The following is a 19,533-nucleotide window of genomic DNA, read 5'->3' on the forward strand; positions in this document are numbered from 1 at the left end:
TTCTGAGCTCTGCAGAGGCAGCCCAAATGAGGAGAATTAGTGAGAGGTCATGACCTCTGTTGGCTTTGCCTCCTGAGGGACATTTCTCTTTCTCAGGTATCCCTCCTGTAAGCTCTATGGGCAGAAACTGCTGATTTGTCTGCAGATCCTGACTAGGACTGACTATCTCATCCCACAGCAATTGTTCTCTGGAACATTCCAGCTGGCCCTTGTGCAGCACTTGGCCACAGCAAAAATACTGAGCTTGACCTTGAGGAGACCCTCCAGAGATGCATCCCCAGGTGTTGCAGCTCCTTCTCCTTACAAAGGTTTGCAACTCTTCAAAAATACCCCTGGGCAGCAGCTCATCTCCATCAGTTCTCTCCCCAGTTTCAAACCCTGGGTCATGAACTGGAAGGTTGGGTGAAATTTGGAAGAAGAATTAATTTGTTCCCTTTGATCCTCTCAGTTTCATCATGAGATACCTCTGTGTGAGTCTGGTGTGCCAGACCTGATCCTGAGAGTTTAATTGACCATCATAATTATGGGGATTCATTTTTTTTCTAGAGCTTCTCCTTAAGGGACAGATGAGGGTCACAGACTTGGAGGGCATCTCATTCCCCATAAAACTGTGCAAAACAGCTATAAACAGCCAGCCCTGAAGTTTTCCTTCCAGCAATTCTCTGTAGATTCCCAGACCTCTCTTGCTCTGCAGTCCCCTTCACCCTTGGCTGTGTTTTGGCTGGAGGAGGCAGCAGATAAAACCCTGAAGGCTGCAGAGCTGTGGATGTGTCAGGAGGGATTGTGCTCTCTTGGTGCAGATGGCAATGGAGTGAGATCAGCCGCTGGCAGGAGCTGGAGGGAATGTGTCCAGGAGTCAGGGCGTAATCTCTGTCTCTGCCTGATTTTTGTGACATCTCTTTATTTATTTGTCCTTCAAATGGGGTTTGCCCTGTTTGTCTGTGGTCCTTTGTGCTCACTTCTGGAGAACAATGGAATTGTGGGGTGTTTCTGCAGCAGTGTCTATAGATGGAGTTGGTGCTTAAGTACAAAATATTACCCTTATAAATCATTTCAATGCTTTTCCTCAATGAAAAATTATCTGTCTCTATCAGTCCCCAAATAAGCATGAATAAAAATGGTTTCTTTCAAACACTGCTCAGCATTATCAGATGGATGACACAGAGATCCCAATGGGCCTGATTTTGTCTGAGTTTGTGCCTCTTTTACTGAAGGGATGCCCATGAGGGCAGAGTTTGTGGAACCTTTGAGTTATATCAAACAACCAAAATTTGAGTCAACCCTCTTGTCCTGGTGGTGACAAATTTATTCCAGGCCAGAGGAAGTCTCATCATCCCCAGTTTTTCTGACTTGTAATCAAGACTGCTGCCATTTCCAAACCATATTTTCTGTTCTTTTTGGAAGGTGAAGGTACCATTTAGCACCATTTTGTGTTCCCATTGAGCCCTTTGCTACAAGAACAGGATGGTTTCCAGTTAGTGTTCTTTATAGCCTGAAAGAACATTATAAACTCTTTAACAGATTCATAAATGTCAACTTTTGCATCACGTGTTGTGGTTTGCTGCAGACACCTCTTCCTCACAGGTCCTTGAAACTATAAATAGAAATAAGAATTGGGAATGGCCAATGGGAGCATTAAGAAAAGGGTGGAGCAAAGCTGTGACCTTCAGAGATGTCACCCAAAGGCAAGGAGGAATCAGGACTGACTTCTTACTAAGTGATTTCTCCTCTATGGAAAGGACAGGCAAGGCAGGATTGTCTTTGCCTTTTGCATCAGGAATGTGGTCTGCCTTATGTCTGAGGAACAAAGGAGTGATTTGGGGGCAGCTGTAATTGCATTTTTGGAATAAGTTCTTGTTCAGATTTAACACTGTGACATTATGTTGCTTATGACACGTGTAATTTAAACAAAGTAAAAATAACATCTTTTAGCCTGCTATGTCCTGGTTGAGGAGTCAGAAATACATTGTGCTCCAGAGGCTGGAAAAGAGAAGAGGGTGCGAGGAACAAGTGGACTGTTTTGAAAGATAACTAAGAAGGGGGGAGAAAAGAAAACAAGAAAGCAGAGCCAAGAGAAAAGCCAGAGGCTATCCATGGGAATAATGGCACTTTGCTCATTCCAAACTTATCTTAATTTCTAGACCCTGATGTACTCAGTTCCCTTTGTTTGGAGTCCAGCTGCATTTCTGGTGCATGATGGAGGAACCATGTGTTTTTATGTGTCTTCTTAATCTCTTGCCCTTTTCTGACCCACTACATCACTCTTAGAGTCTGTCTAAGAAGCCTGGAGTTGGCAGGACTCAGGCTGAGCAAACTTTCCTCAACTAGTGAAATGAATCTCTGGCAATATCTGGAGAGCTGAACCTTATCCCACTGATATGCCTGTGAGGGACTGTCACCTTCTATTAGCCTTCAAAGCAAAAATGCAGTATTTTCCCAGTGCCAAAACCAAGCAACCCTCAGCCATGTCCTCCTGCCCAGTCATCAGCCCTTGTCCATGCCAGGTGCCTGGAGATTGGCAGGGAATGGATAATGTGATTGATCTGCTCAGGGAAGGGACATCTCAGCAGGGATTTCCTTGGTTGATTTTATTGGCAAATATGGTAGAATTCTTACCCAGCTCCTAGAAAGAAATGTGCCTTTCCATCCTTAACAGCCACACCCATCACATCCTTTACCACGTTGCCAGCTGAGGACTAGTGCTAATTCACACCCTACTCTTGGGCAAACACAGTTTCAGGTGTCCAGACTGCTTGAGGCAGACTTTTATGTGCTGTGGTGATCTCTCAGGCTGTCCCACAGAGAAGATGATCAGACCTATAAAGCCCCTTGTGCACCCAAGGCATGGGGCACAAGGTCTTCGAAGGTGTGGGCTACAGTGAGTGACGTGGCTGGGTGCTGTGGCTTGCGATGGGCATGACTATCCCTTCCACTATGAGGACACATGCATAGCTATCTCCTGGTTGGTGGTGGCATGTGGAAACAGGGAACAGATGGTCCCTGGCTGGATCAGGAGCTTAAGGGGAATGATCTGTGAGTGTCCTCACTGGTCTTTACTAAAGACCTCGTTTGGTGATTTCCACTGAAGAAATGTCAATATCATTGAGAATCTGCAGCTTGGTGATGGATGAAAGATTCTTCTGCCGGTGCTTGTACTGCAGGACTTTGTTCTCATTGATGAAAATGTGGAAATAGTCCTGATCAGAGTAGATCTCAACCTGAAAGAGAGACTGTGTTAGGTTTATGTGGCCACATGTCCTCACTGGACCTTGCTTGCTTCATGACAGTGAGTGCACCCACTTCAAATCCTGCCAGAGCTGTCACATACACTGCTCACTCCCATTCTGGGCAAGAGGAGGAAATAACTGAGGTTTTCATTTCATGATGATAGAAACTGGTGCTAATGCACAGCCTAAACTGAAAACAAATGCAGTATCCAGGAATTATTGTTGGAGGTCCACATGACTGGACCAAACCTGGGTATGAATCACCAAGGTACAACAGAGATACTAACAGGATACAGAGGCAGAGTGGGGATGGTGCTGGCAGAAAAGCCAGTACTAGATCCATGAGGAGAACCCCAGTGTTGGCTGGGTCACTCCTGTTACACCTGAGGAGACTGGTGGGGTGTCACATGGTTACCTGGAATGGCTCCTTTGCTTCGAAGGGGAAGGTGGTGTTCACCTCTTCCTTTCCCCACTGGCTGTCGAGGAAGGAGTTGCAGATTATTCTGGAGCTGGAGAAGCGAGGGTTGAAGTGGAGAGCAATCTGGTCTCCAGGATCACTGAGCAAATTAATTTCAAACCTGAGACAGTGAGAGAAAGAGGTGATGGAGAGTTGCGGAGTGATGCTGCTGGCTGCCAGGAGAGCTGTGAGCAGAGTGTGTCCTTACATGCTTGAAGTGGAACTGGTCTCAGCCTTGACCACGATGCTCCATCCAGGACACATTCCCTCTGGGTAGAGGGCCTCGAACTGCAGACAAGGTGCTGGTGAAGCATGGCAAGTTGGCAGAGGTGCACTGCCCCACTCATTCCTTACACTTCTTTGTCACCCTTTCATCATCATCTTATTTCTCCCACCTTCCCACACAGGCACACTCCCTGCCCCTGTATTTTTCTTGCTCCTAAATAATCTCAGGGGCTCTAAATTGTTAAGAAATCGAGTTGCTATGACATGCAGTCGATGAGGTGGGATTTGCTGTCCCCAAGGTCTTTTGTAAAGACCTGGATGGAATCAAGGAGCAAAAATTTAAAAAGAACCTGAATGCCTTCATTGTTGTCAGGACACAAAGACTCTCTGCTCCTCTCTGCACCTAAGCAATACAAAATCTGAGCAGAAAACTATGTGATGCTTTGAAGCAGAGGGATAGGTGTAAAATGGCATCCAGCCTGAGCTCCTCCAACATTACACGGTTGATTCTTCCCACAGCTTCTGCCTGATCCCCCCTTCCACCTGCTCTCCCCATCTCCAAGGTTGAACTTGCATAAAATGAGCTGGAAAATGTTCTTTTTTGAATAATTCATAGTTTTGTTTAATAAGTCATTTCAATAAGAAGTGCTTGCCATTTCACCCCGCTTTTTTTAGCGCTCTAATGATGTGTTTCTGAGCATTCTCCTCTCTCAAAATTATTGCTCATACTGGTAAAATTTCTCCAGCCTTGGCATCACCACCGCCATTTGCATGCTTGCCTCTCCCTCCCTATAGGTCAGGACTTCCACTCCTGTTTCTTTCTTTGCCATAATTTCCTATTTCCAATGCATTTTTGGGATATGCATATTTTTGGGCGGGAGCTGAGACATGAAGACAGCCAACCTCATGCCCTCATGTCTGGCTCCCTTTGAAGGCAGCTTTGGGAACCTACACATGGTCACTCGAGGGTTCTGATCACACCAGTGTTTGTCCCTGTGAGACACAGAGAGCTGATGGAGCTGACAGAGTTCTGATTTCAAACAGTGAGTGGCGGTGGCAGCAGCACCCCAGGTTCACCTTGCCTTGAACCTTAGCTTGTCATCATTACAACAGCCCCAGCGAAAGACACACCACATCCACAGGAAACAGCTGCTCCCTCTTTGCTGCCAGCTGTCCCAGCAGGGATGGATGGCAGGCAATGCACAGGGCTATTTTGCTAAAGCATTGGTTGTGTTTTGGTCTCAGCTAAAATCCTCAGAACTGTTGCCATTAGGGCAGCACTACCCCAGACCAGCCCTGGTACAACCAAGATGAAAATCCATCCTGTTACTCTTTATTGAGTGCCACGAAGCTCAGTTTTGCAACAGCCAGGACCAGACTGACATAGAGGAGCAGCGCTGTATCATCACTATATGCTCCAGGATTTCTACCTTTCCTGTCCTTCCCTGTGTCGATTTCCTTTATCCACAACCTGACCCCTGCCATCACCCCCGACACAGACCAGGCTGTGCCACATCGTGTCCCGAGCACTTACCCGCAGTGCCATTGCGCTCGCCGACCCCGCGCCGCAGACCCACCGAGTGCACAGCCAGGGGGTCTTTATAGATGCCACCAGCCAGGAGCCCACGTGTGAGGGCTCTGGTCGGAGTGAGCCACCACCCACAGCAGGGAGATGGGCAGCAGCAAATCCCGCTGACGCCCGGCAGGGTCAGCCCGTTCATGCGTGAGGGGCTAATCCAGCCCTGCTGCTGCCCACGGTCCTGAGCTGTGACGTGATGGAGCCAGCGTGCAACAGTGATGGGGCAGACAGGCTTTTAGGCTGTGATCTTGGGGGGAGCAGATGTGTTTGAGGCATGAAGGAAGGATGGGGACTCAGAAAGCTAAGAGAGATACCAAAAGTCACATCCACTACAACGTCCAGAAAGAAAGGAGGTGGCAGAGGAGAAATGGTGGGTCCAACAGGGGCTGAGCTTCATCCTGATCATCAGAGATTTGTTTTTCTCTCTGTTTTATTTTTTGTTCACTCTTTGTAGGTCACAGCCTGGCCTGAAGTGAGCTAATGCCAGCTCTGTCACAGCCACTTATCCACCTCATGGTGCCCTGGGGCCAGCAAGGCTCGGGATGCTGCTGTGCTGAGCTCAGCATGCCCCGGTTCCGCCTTTCCCTTCCCTGCTGGGGACAATACAGGGATTTAGGAACAGGGTGAGTGAGCCTTTGTCTGGTATTTCCTGTCATGGAAAGGCACCAAGAAATGAGCAGTGATGAAATGAATTTCAGTGATCAGGGTTTTACACCGATGGTCAGCATGTGCTACTATGAAGCCAAACCAAGTAGGGGAGGGATGGCTGTTCATACCCCTCTCTTCACAGGGTAAATGCCTTCAAAACATTAAATGCTGCCCTCATCCTGGCATGCATGGGAGGCTGTGATGCTCCCTGGCTAGTCCTACAGGAATCCATGGCTTTCATGGTAAAACCCCCTTACTGTACGGGCCACAGTGATGATGTTATTAAATGTGTTTATTTTATTTCCGGCAGATAAGCACATTGATAACGACTATCCCAGGCTCTGGTGCCCTTGGCAGACTACTGAAAATGCAATTCAATGGACAGAGAAGCCAACGGCCCCTCTTGGGGCTGAAAAAGCCGAGACTCAGGCTGGAATTTGTTCGTTTGGACTCTTACAAAACCAAACCTTGAGAAGCTGAGCTCTGTCTTGGTCTGCTTGCTCAGCTCCCGGCTCTCCAGGCGCTGTGCTGGCGAGCACTGGAGCTGAGCTCTGTGCTACAGATGGCAGCATTGGGACGTGCAAGAGAGCTGCGAACCAGCGGCAGAGGAGCCGAGGTGCTATAGGAGAGACAGGGACATCCCACCCATCCCTCCTTGGGCTGCTGGAGGATGATGGCATTGGCCTCTCCAAACTGTCCAGGTGCATGGCTCCCCTGCTTGTGGCCTGAACTCCCCAGATCATCCCTCCCTGCTTGTTTCTCCAGTCTGCCAGGAAAGGGACTGCAGGGAGAAGGGGCTGCTTTGGAGATACCTACCAGGATGGAGGGCCCAATCAGGCAGCGTTGCTGTCCTGCATGTAAGAAAGGAGGGATCTGCAGGCTAATAAGTGTGCCAAGTTTAACAGAATTATATTAATGATATCAGTGAACTAGGAAAGGCCTGAGGACTGCAGGGCAGGTCATATTCCAGGCAGGCTCAGCTTCTTCTGAGAGTGTGAGTCTCTTCACCCCAAATCCAGACAGGTCTCCCAGAGCCTTCTACACCCCGGTCAAATCAGGGGCTGCAATTTTCTCAATATACACCTTTGTGCAAGGCTTCTCTGAATTTGCTTATCTGCCACTTGGCAATACTTATACCTCCTCTGCAACCATTTCACCTTCTTGAGGGAATTCCTAAAACTCCTCCAGGCAAGCAAAAATCAGCCCTCTGGTCCAGCCATGCTGCCTCAGGAATGTCTTACCCCAGAAAGGGTCTGGGACATCGCTTTGCTGGCTCTCCCTCATTTCCTTTCCCCCAGACCTACAGCTCTGCAGTATCTCCCTGCTCCTGCTTGCCCTCTCCAGCACTGCTGCCTACAAACAGCATCCAGAGACCAGCACCTCGGTGCCATGCCAGGGTTGGATGGTGCAGATGCTACTCGAGGATTAGCGGTGGAGAGAAAATAACTATTTATGGATGGATACAACCCTTTTGAGCTAAACCTTTGTGCCACAAACTGTGGTATTTCTATTTCTGCAATCTCACCCTGCTGTGCTTTATGGAATGGGCCAGGAGGGGGCTGGAGAGTCCAGGCAAATCGCTGAGACAAATAACCCAAAGAAAAATCACGCATGGGTCTAATTCTAACTCTCGTCTAACTCTAGGAGAGTCTGGTGCAACACCCGCTGCTGCTCTGGGGCAGGGTCAGTGCTGCAGCCTGCACCTCTCAGCGTTGCTGTAAGGAGACTCCAGGCTCTCCCAACAGGCATGGCAGGAGTCCCTTGCAGCTGCTCAGCCTAAGCATGGCCAGTCAGCTCATCAGAGAGCACGGAAAGAAAACATCACACCCTGCAAGGTGGCAAGAGAAACAGAGGAAGCTGACACCCCGGCACACGCTGCCGGGTGCTGGCTGAGCCTCCTGTGCCTCACCAGTGTCAGCTCTGCTAACAAGAGTGGCCTCAGCGCTGGCGGTTTCTGGGAGTGATGTGTTTGTCAGATTTTCCATTCTTTGTCTGTTAGCATGCCCCATCATCCTCCCAATAAGACATTGGCGCTGGGGAAGGGAAGGGTATGTCTTCTCCTTCAGCAGCTGTCTGGGTAGCTGCTGGGTATGGAATTCTGCTTTTACCCTTATTGGCTGGTGAGAAAAGGAGCCTGGTTCTGTCCTGGGCAGTGCCGTGAATGGGAATCATGGCAAGTGAATCTCTGCCTCTCATTGCACTCTTCCCCATGCTGGTGAAAAGGGGAAGGTGATCCCACTCCTTGCTGAGGCCATGAACCCACACAAGTGCAACTGAGGCCAAGCCTGGAGCTACTGTTTTCTCCGGCACAGCTCCTGCTTGCTGCTCAGGACTTCCCTTCCTCTGCTTTGAGGAGTGGGGATGAAAGGCAAGGCAATGGAAACACAAAGCATGCCTGGTTTATTTTATTTATGACTAGCCTCTGCTTAAAAGGAAACCAGCATTATCAGCCGCTGCACTGCCAGGTCAGATGAGTAAATTAAAGAGGAGGGTTTTGTTTATGATCTGGAGCTTGAGTTTGCTCTTATATGGGCATCCCACCAGGCATTGCCTGCTGCCACCTTGCTGCTGCTCATGTCAGGGGATGGCCAGAAACTGAGCCAGGATTCTCTGGAGGTGAAAGGCCTCAGGCAGAGAGCAATTAAGCTCAGGTTGTATCTACTCCTACCTCCTTGGCACAGGGCACATCCCTGCAGCCAGCACTTCCCATCCAGTCCATACTCATACCTTCTGTGCCATTATCCAGCCAGGCTTTGTTAACCATGACTCCATCATTTACTGCTCAGTTCCCCAGGGAGAATGCAGTAAAACTATGTCAAAGCAGGTCCCATTGCCTTCACCAGTGACTTCAGCTGGAAAGGAGTGGTGGGTTTGCGTGGTGGCTGGTGCTGGTCCTCACCCATTGCTCCTGTTCTGTGAGGTGCAGGCAGAAGGTAAACACATTGACCTGGCACGAGCTGCTGTTTATTGCCTGGGGTTTCTCAAGCCAATATTTAATCATCCGTAAATAATTGCCCTGTTGTATATGCAGGGACCTGATTTATCCTGCTCCTCGATGATACCTTCCAAACTCCCCAGGGAGACATCTGTCTCCCTCTTCCTGGTGATTGATGGGGGAAAGAAGAGCTGGTGCTTGGCCCCATCGTGCTCCTCAGTCAGTGTGTGGGTGTACTGCATGTCCTTCCATGGTGGTCTCTGGCTCAGAGCTGCAGCAATAGATCCTCAGGAGGAGGGGGGTTATGTGTGAACTCTCCCTGCCCACTTTTTGGTTGAATCCCTGGCTACCAGGGAATGGTGTCATCCTTCATCGTAACTCTTGCCAATTCAGAAATGCTTCCCAGTGGCTTCACAGGTGAGGTTTGTCTCTGGGAGCCATGTTTCCTGGGTTGGAGCAGCTCTTATTCTGTGCTGAATGATTTACTGTCCCAGAAGAGAAGGGAGGAGGAGGCTCATCACTAGAGGGGCTGCAGATGGGTGACACCTCCTGCTCCTGTGCTCATCTGTGTGCATGAGTAACAGCACAACCACCTCTTGCCAGTGCTACCCCCTGCAAGCTTTGTGCCAGTTCCTTGGCCAGGCAGTCCACGTGGCAACAGGCCTGAGCATGGCACAGGTGGGTCACGCTCCACATATCAAAGCCTGGATTCCTGCCCTGGGGACCAGCGCGTGGGTTGGAGCCGCAGTCGTGTGCCTGCAGGTGGGTTTGGAGAACATTCAGAGGAGAGGGAAGCCTGGAGCTGTGGAGAGAGCGAGGGAGGCAACCTGTGAGGTTTTGGGGTTGTTCTAGGGTTCAGAGAGCAGCCAGTCACTGTTGTGTCTTACGCATTGGAGTCCTTCTGGCTATTGGTAGGTTTCATGAGGACTGTTTAGGTCTGGGGAATATTAGTATTTGTGTAGCCCTGCTTTTCCACCATTTTGTATTGAAATTTATTAACATAAGGAGTCATAGTCAGTTGATGGAATCACACAAACCTTTCCATGTCTACATTTGCTATCCCCATCATCCCTGAAAACAGCAGTCCTACAGGCTGGGTCCAATAGAAGGTCCATTTTGGGGTCAGATTGGCACCAAGGGAGGCAGAAAAAACTCAGAAGAAAGTAATGGGACCATCAGCATCACAAACCTTTCAGCCTCTTCCAGTCAGTTGCTCAGTCCAGCTCTGGGTGACCTTTCCCAGGCACATCAAAGTGCAAATAATACCCAGACGGAAATTGTGCCAAGCCCAGAGACCACACAGACCCTTCCCAGCAGGCAGTCAGCTCAGGAAGCTCTGCCCAAGAGCTACCATCCATCAGGGTGGCAAGATGTGCTAGAGATGGTGCTGCCTGCAACCAGGATGAGCAGTTTTTCCTCCAGGCGGATCAGTGGTGGGTAGCACTGGGATACAATAGATGGGCATCATGCTGGGCTCCTGGAGGTGCTGATGGAAGTGTGAACTCCTCTCCAAGGAGACCACCAGGGAGCTTGAAGAGATTTTAGAGGTATTTGTAAAGGAGAAGTTCTGGGTTTGGTCAAGCAAAAAGGTTTAGGGACTAGGAGACTTGGAGTTCTGGGATCCCTCCTCTATCTCTCAGCATTTGACCCACTCTTTGCACCATCACTGTTTTCTTTCCTTAGTTCTGTTTCACTGAAGCCACCAGGCTGTCATCTGCTCTGACACACCAGCTTCATAGAGGGACAGTGACATCTGCAGAGGGCACATGGGGTTCAGTGACTATCCCAGCCTCTGGGAGAAGGTGGGACAACACATGGGAAGTGAGCAGTGGGAAGGGCATTTTCTGCCTGGCAGGGCCTGGACGTGCACACAAAGGGTACCAGTAGCAGCAACACCCCACATATATCTGCCTCAGGCCACCAAGTCAACAAGTTCTTGAGCTTGGAGAACTGGTCCCCTCCACATGGGCTCTGACCTTTGCTGTTGGTGGCTGAGGAGAAGCACCAAGTCTTGCAGCAACCTACAAGAGGCAGCTGGGGAGGAGGATGCAGCTCTTTGCTATTTTGGAGAGCAGGGAGGAAGAGGAAGGGCTGCTAACAAAGACTGAAACTAGAAAAATGACAAAAAACCTCCTCCCATTTAGGAAACCAAATGCATTTGTTTGTTGATGTGACCAGGATAGCTCAAACCGAGAGACACAGGTTCAAGTTGCTAAGTGGCAGCTCCTTGGGTCCCAGGGCAAGGGTGGACCTGTTTCAGTTAGAAAGGACCAAACATCCTACCAGTCCCCTTGGCCCCTGACCTGCTCAGGGGCTGGGAGGTGCCTTTGCTCAAATGCTTTTCTCCTTTGTATGGTTCTCCATCCTCTTCCCCAGTCACTGTACAGGAACAGCTGCCTTACAGTCACACCCCAGAGCCAGGGACTGCACTGGGGGAAGCCAAGGAGATGGCAGCCAATGGTACCACCTTTTTTGAGATTTTGGGGCACACAGTAGTGCTGAGGAATGAAGAAGGTGAAAAGTACCCTCCCCTGTAGCTGTGTTTGCTGCTGACCATCCTGCTGCTGGCTCCTCTGGAGTTGGAGTGGCAACAAGCCCAGCTGCCCCTCATGAGCTCTGCCCCTCTCTGCCCCTTCCCGCAGTGAGACTCCCTGACCCCACTCCAGCTTCTCCTTCACAGACAGTAAAATTGTTCTTCTTGAGACAAACAAACACAGTCCCTGCCCCAGGGAGCCTGTGGTCAAGGCGAGGAGATGCCATGCTATTTGGTTTCTTCTCTAGTTTCATTTTGGCTTTTAGAGTTGCAGATGGGCTCCAGCCACAAAGTCTGGAGGCAGGTCCAGCTTTCAGCAACTCCTAACTTGGGTGGAGGCTGAATCCAGGCTGCTGATTCAGTCCTTCTCTATTTCTGGTTCTGGGTTTATATATAATTTGATTCTATGTAGTTATGGATAGAACTAAGCAGAGTGTGAGAATTTCAGCAGGGAGGTGAAGGGGTGCTTTATGAATGAAACATTTGTTAGTGCAAGGTTTCAGCAAGAGGAAGAGATACAAACTGGCAGGAAAAGCACAGTGTGTGGGAATGTCACAGGCCCTCCAGAGGGTTTAATCTGCAGAAGACTCAACCCAGACCCATCCACTTGGATGCAGCATTCCTGCTCATAGAGCAGCTCTGGGAGTGGGGACTAAAGCCCCATCTGCACCTCAGTAGCTGCTCAGGAGATGCCAAGGCACATTCGGGGCCTGAGGACAGAGCTGTAACTCCAGAATGTGCTGTATCCACCTTCCCTGCTCCTGCCATGGTGTTTGGTGGGTTTCCCTCAGGCTCAGAGGGAGATGCCAACTGCTGCAGTCAAGGGCAAAACACCCACTGATGGAAAAGCAGAGGACTGCAGTGTTTTGGCCTTCATCTCTGAGAGATCTGTGGTAGCTCTGACCTGCCTCAGCACTTCATCAATCCTGATTTGTACTTGATGTGGATCGTAGCCTGGAGAGATGTTATCTGACCATGACTAGTCTCCTCACATCCTCTGCTACTCCTCCTCCTCCTTTAGATCTGGCTGATGGGAGAAATTATCTTATTTTCTGGAGCTTTTACCAAACTGCAAGGGGTTTTCCAAAACATCTGGAACAGCTCATGATGCTGGAGTGGAGTGTAACACTGAGGGTGGAAATAGGGTCATGGAAACAGAGGCACCCTGTCAGATTAATGCTTGAGCGTGACACTTGGGAAGGGCTGAGTTCAAATCCTCACTCCACTCACAAAGGAAAACAGTTGGAAAAAACCCAGTGAGACCCTTTCCACACCACCACATGCCTCTGGGTCCTGTTCCCCAGGGATTGTGTCTGGAGGAGGATCCACCAGTGCCCACCAATGCCCATCACCTTAGCACAGGATGTGTCACTGTGCAGTGTGGGCATTTTGGTCTCCCAGACCCAAACCCTGCTATATCCAGGCTGAGAGGAGGCCTAGAAAGCAGCCAGTATTTTGGAAAGGGCAATGAAGCCCCTTGGGTTATTTGGAGGCTGCCAGCTTGGCATCCACCACAGCTGAAATACTGAGATGGCTTTGAATACAAAGCAACATGTAGTTAATTTAAGGAGGGGTGTAACTGATGCCAATCCCAGAAAATGATCAAAATAGATCTCTGCTAACTTCTTCATTTCTGCAGGGCGAGGATTTGGACTCATAAAGAGGATCTTGTCAATGCAACAGCCTTGGTTGTGGTCTTTGACTTGGTGTCTGGCTATGATACAAACAGAGCTAGAGTGGAGTCTGTTGCTTAGGCAGACTGATAAATGCTAACGATACAAAACCATCACGGCTCACCTGAGGGCAGGACAAATGGGGCTGGGAGATTCAGCTGCCCTGGGGAAGTGTGGTTCACTGTGGGGTAGCAAAGTGATTGATTATTGAGCCTCCTCAGTTTTACCTGTTCTGTGAAAAAAATAAAACCCTTCCAGTAACATTTTTAGACAGTTGTTACAAAACGTGCTGGATCACTCAGCTTGGTGTAAGGCAAAACTGCCTCTTTTAGTACCACCACAAAGAGAGTGTAGGAACAAAAAGATAAGGTGGGATTTGTAGGATGGGATGCCCTCTCTGTCTTGGAAAGCAAAACATGTGAAAGCCACAGCAGAACTATGACTTTAGCCTTATTTTAGTGGCACCTCTAAAAAATGTTTCTGTGGTCCTTCAGAGGTAATCCAGGCTCCCAGGGCCAGTCCTCAGATTTGTGGTTGCAAAGTCCTGCAGTAACTCTGACTGTGCCCCGTTAGCTGTGGGGGCAGTCACCATACTTGGATATGGTGGGGTGAGGATGGAGGGTTTATTTGCTCTGGCTGTGGGGCGAGAGCAGGGAGGGCAATGTTCCCATCTCTGGCATCCCCTTGCCAAGAGGAGGGTGGCACGTTGGGAGTGTCCAGGAAAAGAACTCCAGAAGTGATTCAGGGACTGAAAATGTTGCTTATTCACAGAGGGTAGGGAAGCTCCGTTTATTTTTTATTATTTTTTGCTATTTATTTTAGCACTATATATTGAAAAGTTTTGGCTGGTGGATTATGTTATCCCTAAACATTAGGACTGAAATGGGAGAGGGTTTCCCAGGCGAACAGGAAAAACAGGATAAGATAAATGAATGGATACCAAAGAGTACAGCTTTGGGCTGGAATGAACACTCAGATCATCTGAAATATTTAAATGGAGGCTGGGACATCCTATCCCCCTGCACTGACTGCTATAAAATCTTACACTTCTGCAGAGAGATTAGGGAGTCGGGGTGAGGGACTCTTGCATGCTGTGGCGGGTGCCTCCACCTGTCAGCCCACAGTAGGCTGGCAGGATTTAAACTCAGATTTAAACCCTGATGGCCTCAGGCTTTCCCATCCAGGCAAGAAAACAAGCTGTGAAAAAAGTAAACATGTCACTGAAGTATTTTCCTTTCAGATGGGTTGATCTTTCCAAGCTCACAGAAAGGACACAAGGAAGCTCCTGTCAGACATGTCAGGCCTGACTTCACAAATGTTTGAATATTTACTGAACTTCATGTGTTATTCCACAATAAATTAAAAAAAAAACAACAACAAAACAAATAAAAAGTGGAAAAGAAAAGGTTTTACTGGACTCTGGCAGAAGTGATTCCCTCAGGTAACCTCACAGCTCACTCCACTCTCAGCAGCTGCTGTCACCACTGACTGCACTCGCCCCAGCATCCCTGGGATCCTTGTGGGATCAAAAGCTCAAACAGGTGTGCTGACCCAAGCATACCACACATGGAACACTGTGCCTGGCACAGCACCAGGACAGCCTGTCCCACCTCCATCACACCCCACAGATACACACGCAATGGTGCCGTAGGGATCGCTGCCATCCACCCTGTCCTTGGTTAGTGCACAAATGGGACACTGTTTATGAAGGACCTCCATAAAAGGCCTTTTCTGTTGAGCTCTCTCTGCGGTTTCCTGTATTTGAACCCCTTATCACAGCCTTGCCGCTGGAATATACGCTGGGGACGGTGCATTTCATGGGTTGATAAGATTTTATTGGAGCCAGACTTATTGATGGATGTCTGAAAAGAAGAGGTGGGGACCTTGCATCAGGGCCAGGGGAAATGGGGCTAGGCAGCTCCAAATTCCACAAACTCAGTGGTCTGGACACGGGTTTTAAGTAAAACCCAGGCTGTTTTGTGTCCAGCTCAGGCACACCTGGGAAGGTCCATGTCAGAGCTCCAAGAGCAGCTGCAGCTTGTACCAAGGAATTAGGTTTCATTGGAATATTTATTTCCACCCCCTGCAAGAGGAAGCAGCCATAGGGATGTGGTGTCTGCAGCATCCTGTTCACTCTTCAGCCCAATAACACAGCTCAGGACACCCTTGGCATGGCAAGGACTCCCCACTGCACCCCACTGGGCCATCCCACCCGGGGACAGAGCGGTTTGCACTCTCTTCTGCCTCCACTCCACACACCTCCATCACAGCCTTTCCTCCCACATGGGCCAAGTTCTTCTCTTGGCTGCAGTTTGCATTCTAGTTTTTTTTTTTTCCCTTAGCATCAGATTAGAAACAAATTAAACTGGCCAGTAATGACTTTGCCAGGTGCTGATTCCTTCTGCACTTCAGCTCTGAGTACTCCTTTGTGTGCGTGTGTGTACAAGCAACGAACAATGATTAAAGAGGCTTTATTAGTCCCATGACTAAGCTATTATAGGAAAAACCTGTGTCCTTCCTGTCAGTGACCAGCACGAGGGGAACAGCTCACTATGAATACTCTGCCCCAGCTCCCTGCTCTGGCACAGAGGACAAAACTATGGCCACATTAGAGGGTTGTCTGGTCTCTCTTACCCCTATAGATGCCCAGGGAAGTTAATGTCAGACATGAATATGGTTGTGTGTGGTCTCTTCTAAGCTGTTTGTGGTCCCATGTGTCTGCTCCCAGAAGGAGTGGCTGTTCCTGGGTGCTGCAGAGTGCTTTTACCATGCAGGTCTCTTCAATGTGCCAGTGGTTTAACCTGCCCCTGCTCATGAGGAAGGCGATGCCCATGCAGGGACACAAGGCAGTGATGAGACCACAGTTCTTGGGGGAAAGGATTTATCTGCAAGGGCTTGAACCAATCTTCCCCTAATCCATGCTGTGACCTAAGCTACAGAGAGGAGCTGCACAAACACCCACAAAGCACTGCCAGGGAGCCTGGTCTTCCTGATTTATCCATCAGACTAATAGAAGAATTACTTTTTTATTAACTTCACCTTGCTCTTATCCAACCAAACACTTCAGAATCCTTCCAGAATATGACTTCTAAGCTGGCAGACACCAGGATATTTCCCTGACTGCTGGCTGAATTGCAGGGCATAAAGAAATATCTCCAGGAGAGATGCTGTCAGCATCTCCTGGTCCCCACGGTGTGTGTCTGTCCTGGATTTGGCCCCATGAAAATGAATTAGGAATTTCTGGGACCTGGGATATACTGTGAGACCAATATACCAGGAAAACAAAGCAGCCCAAAGTTACTTTTGCTGTCTATGTAAGAAGGGAACAATTATTCAAAGTATTCTGGGCCAACAGATACAAACTGTGGCCAGCCACACAGGCTGCCCTGTGGATGTCAAGAATCCAAGTGATGGGGAAAGGGCTGATTTTCACATTTTGGTTGAGACCTCTTCCCAGCACAGGGGTCTAAGCTGGTTGCTCATCCCAGCCACACCACATTCTTGGCAGAGGGATGCTCTGTGCTCATGCACACTGCAGCTGCCCAGAGGATGGGGCAGAGGAAAGCTCAGGGAGCAACACAAGTATTGCAGCAAAGATAGAAAACAGAGCAAGCTATTTTCTTTCCTCCCCCAAACCTCCCTTCCCTGGGCATTCCTTCAGAACCTTTGTCAAAGTCAGAGGAGGCAGGAGCCAAACACTGGGAGTGGGATGCCCTTTTCCCTGGACCTGCCATCACTAAACGCCACTGGGCTTACAATGCTTCCTGCAAATGTTCCCCTGGGCCAACCAGCACATCCCGCCCTCCTGCAGAACCTGGCACTGCCATCCCTGCTCACATACAAAGGGGGTTGCATCACAACTGCTTTTTAAACTCCAAGGCTTTTGAAGTCAAAGCCAAAGTTTGTTTTTACGCCTGACTTGAGCCAAGTCCCTTGTTCTGGTGTTTACAAGAGTCTCTTTGGTTAGCAGGAGCTCACCTCACCTTTGTAACAGTGGGGTTATCTCAGCAATGTTTGTCCAGACTGGAAAGAATCTGAGCTCTTGAAGGACTAAGAAACAACATCATGACAGACAACAAGCAACAGCTCTACTGGAAGATTTCCAGCTCTCTTTTCAGCTGTGACAGATTATCAGTATTCCCTAGAGCGGAAGACACAGATTTTGAAGATAGACATCCTTTAGGAACAACAGGGAGAACCTCAAAAAACAGACCTTGTGTTCCACAGGGTAGGGATGGAGTCAACTGTGCCATCACTCACCCTACATCTGTACTGCAGAAAGAAGGTGCTCCAAACTGGATGGGAGAGACTCAGCTTCCCCAGAAGCAGTGGGTTTGAGCAGGGAGTGACTGCTCCTCCACTTCTGGGCTCCTTTTGGAATTGCTCTGGCCATGGCACCTTGGCAGGAGCAGGTCATCCCCAGGAGACCCATATGCTCTCTGCTGAATATTTGCAAGCCACCAGTTTACAGACACCACCCTGGCTGTACACAGCATCCCAGTTTTCCCCTAAATCAACCAGTCAGGCCATCTGCTTGGCATGTACATCCTGACTGAAGGGCCGAGGCTAAGCTGGCAGCAGCACCCCCCGCCCCAGTGGGAGAGCAGGGGATGGGCTGAGTAACCTCAACACAAATACCTCACCCCGGGCATGGAGCAAAGGAGGCGTTCCGGGAAAATCTGGGCCGGCAGATGAAAGCTGAGTGGTTAATGCAGCGCCTTCTCTGAGCCGACTTTCCAGTCGCGGCTTGCACGGGCTCCCTTGCGGACATCTGGCAGATGGGTCGAGCGAGGAATGTAATGAGTTGTGCAGATGGGAGGTGCCGCGCTCAGGTTGCAGCCGTGGGGCAGGGAGTCAGTGTTTTGTTTATAAACACAGGCGGAACGATTAAGATAAGACAGGGACGGTAATTAAATTAAATTAAGGCTCTGGAAGTCGTTAGATGAGCCTGCAAACACTGCCAGTCGATTGAATTCCTAGTTCTGCAGAACAGGGACTCACTGTGATGGAGCATCAGAGTGAAGGGTGGGACCAGAAGGCTCTTTCATCAGCTCACTGGGGAGGAGATGAACACAGTTATATCCAAACAGGGGAAACAGGAGGGAGTCAGGTAGAAGGGAAGCACCAGAACATTCAGGGAGGGAGGAAAAGTCCACAAAGTTTCTCCCCATTCCCCTGGGAACAGTGTTCCCAAAGCCTGGATGGGGACCTGAGGCATGATGAAGGGACAAGGTTCCCACCGTGATGTTGGTACAGATGGTGCAATGAGGAGTGTTTTGCAAAAGTCAGTTGGGTTGTAGATGACCCTTCACATCCAGAGCATCTCTGCAAAGGCTTGAGAACCTCTTGGCAGTAGTGGGGAGCAGCTGAGTGGGGAGGGCAGATCAGAAAAGGCAGCCCTGACACCAAGTGCCTGGGAGGCATTTCTTGGCTGAAGAGGTGGTAAAACTGGTCACCCACTGACAGGGGTGTAGGAAAAGTTTGGAGAAAAGGGGGTTAGGAAATTTGACAGCTAATGTGCAGGTTTCAGGTGCGTTTATGTATCCTGCATGAAGGCTGCAGTTGTACCTGTGCCAACTCAGAGAAAATTATGGCAGCAATGCCCAGAGATGACAAACCCACCTCCCTGAGCACTGGGGGTTTGTGACTCCTCCTCCCAGGGCTGCCAGTTTACAGTGAGATCCTGTGTCTATTTATTTTTCTTTCCTGTTTGCAGTGGCCCTGATACACCTCCAAGCCTTAAATGCTTTCCCTGCTGCACAGTTGGGGTAAATTGGTCCTGGGAGCTTTCATACCTCTTTGGGAAGAGGAAATGAGCTGAGAAGGTCCAGATGCTGCAGGGAAGGTGGGGTAGGGGGCTGGAGCAGCCAACACTGGGGAGAAGGATGTTTCATTGACTGTCTGTGACCCAGAGACTTTCCAGCCTGGGAACCTGGCTGTGGCATGCATGATGAAGAGGAATGTGCTTTACAGCTTAGGAGGTCTTCAGCCTGGTCTCCTGGTACCAGCCCTTTGCAAAGGGCTGTTAGGAAGTATGGAGCAAATACCAGCAGTCTTTGCAGCAGTAATCATGGCCAGAAGGATAAGTGCAAATAAAAAACCCTTGGGTGGAACCTTGGAGAAGAGGGGAGACCCTTTTCCCACCAAGAGTTTGCAGGGTGGTGGTTGATCAAGGCTGGGCTGGGAGAAAGGTCTCTCTCATGCAGGTGTAAAGCAAGAGCAGGTAACTAATTGGAGGCTGCATGTTTCTAATTAG

The 19,533-nt window shown here is 49.4% G+C and overlaps 1 protein-coding gene across 1 annotated transcript; it reads right to left on the reverse strand.

Annotated features, from left to right (window-relative positions):
• Positions 1–3,056: 3,056 nt before the first annotated feature.
• Positions 3,057–5,630, reverse strand: GRIFIN (galectin-related inter-fiber protein). The gene is made up of 4 exons (XM_071571535.1): positions 5,444–5,630; positions 3,893–3,986; positions 3,643–3,805; positions 3,057–3,218 (listed from the first exon to the last, which is right to left on the reverse strand). Exons 1-4 carry the CDS (start codon positions 5,628–5,630, stop codon positions 3,057–3,059), a joined length of 606 nt encoding a protein of 201 aa, XP_071427636.1.
• Positions 5,631–19,533: the final 13,903 nt, after the last annotated feature.

This window comes from Pithys albifrons, chromosome 16 (genome assembly GCF_047495875.1).
Source record: "Pithys albifrons albifrons isolate INPA30051 chromosome 16, PitAlb_v1, whole genome shotgun sequence".
Lineage (NCBI taxonomy): Eukaryota > Metazoa > Chordata > Aves > Passeriformes > Thamnophilidae > Pithys > Pithys albifrons.

Coding starts and splice junctions, on each gene's coding strand:
- GRIFIN (XM_071571535.1), bottom strand. CDS start 5,630: ATGAACGGGCTGACCCTGCCGGGCGTCAGCGGGATTTGCTGCTGCCCA. Junction 3,806..3,892: donor ACCAGTTCCACTTCAAGCAT/GTAAGGACACAC, acceptor TCACTGTCTCAG/GTTTGAAATTAATTTGCTCA. Junction 3,219..3,642: donor AAGCAAAGGAGCCATTCCAG/GTAACCATGTGA, acceptor TCTCTCTTTCAG/GTTGAGATCTACTCTGATCA.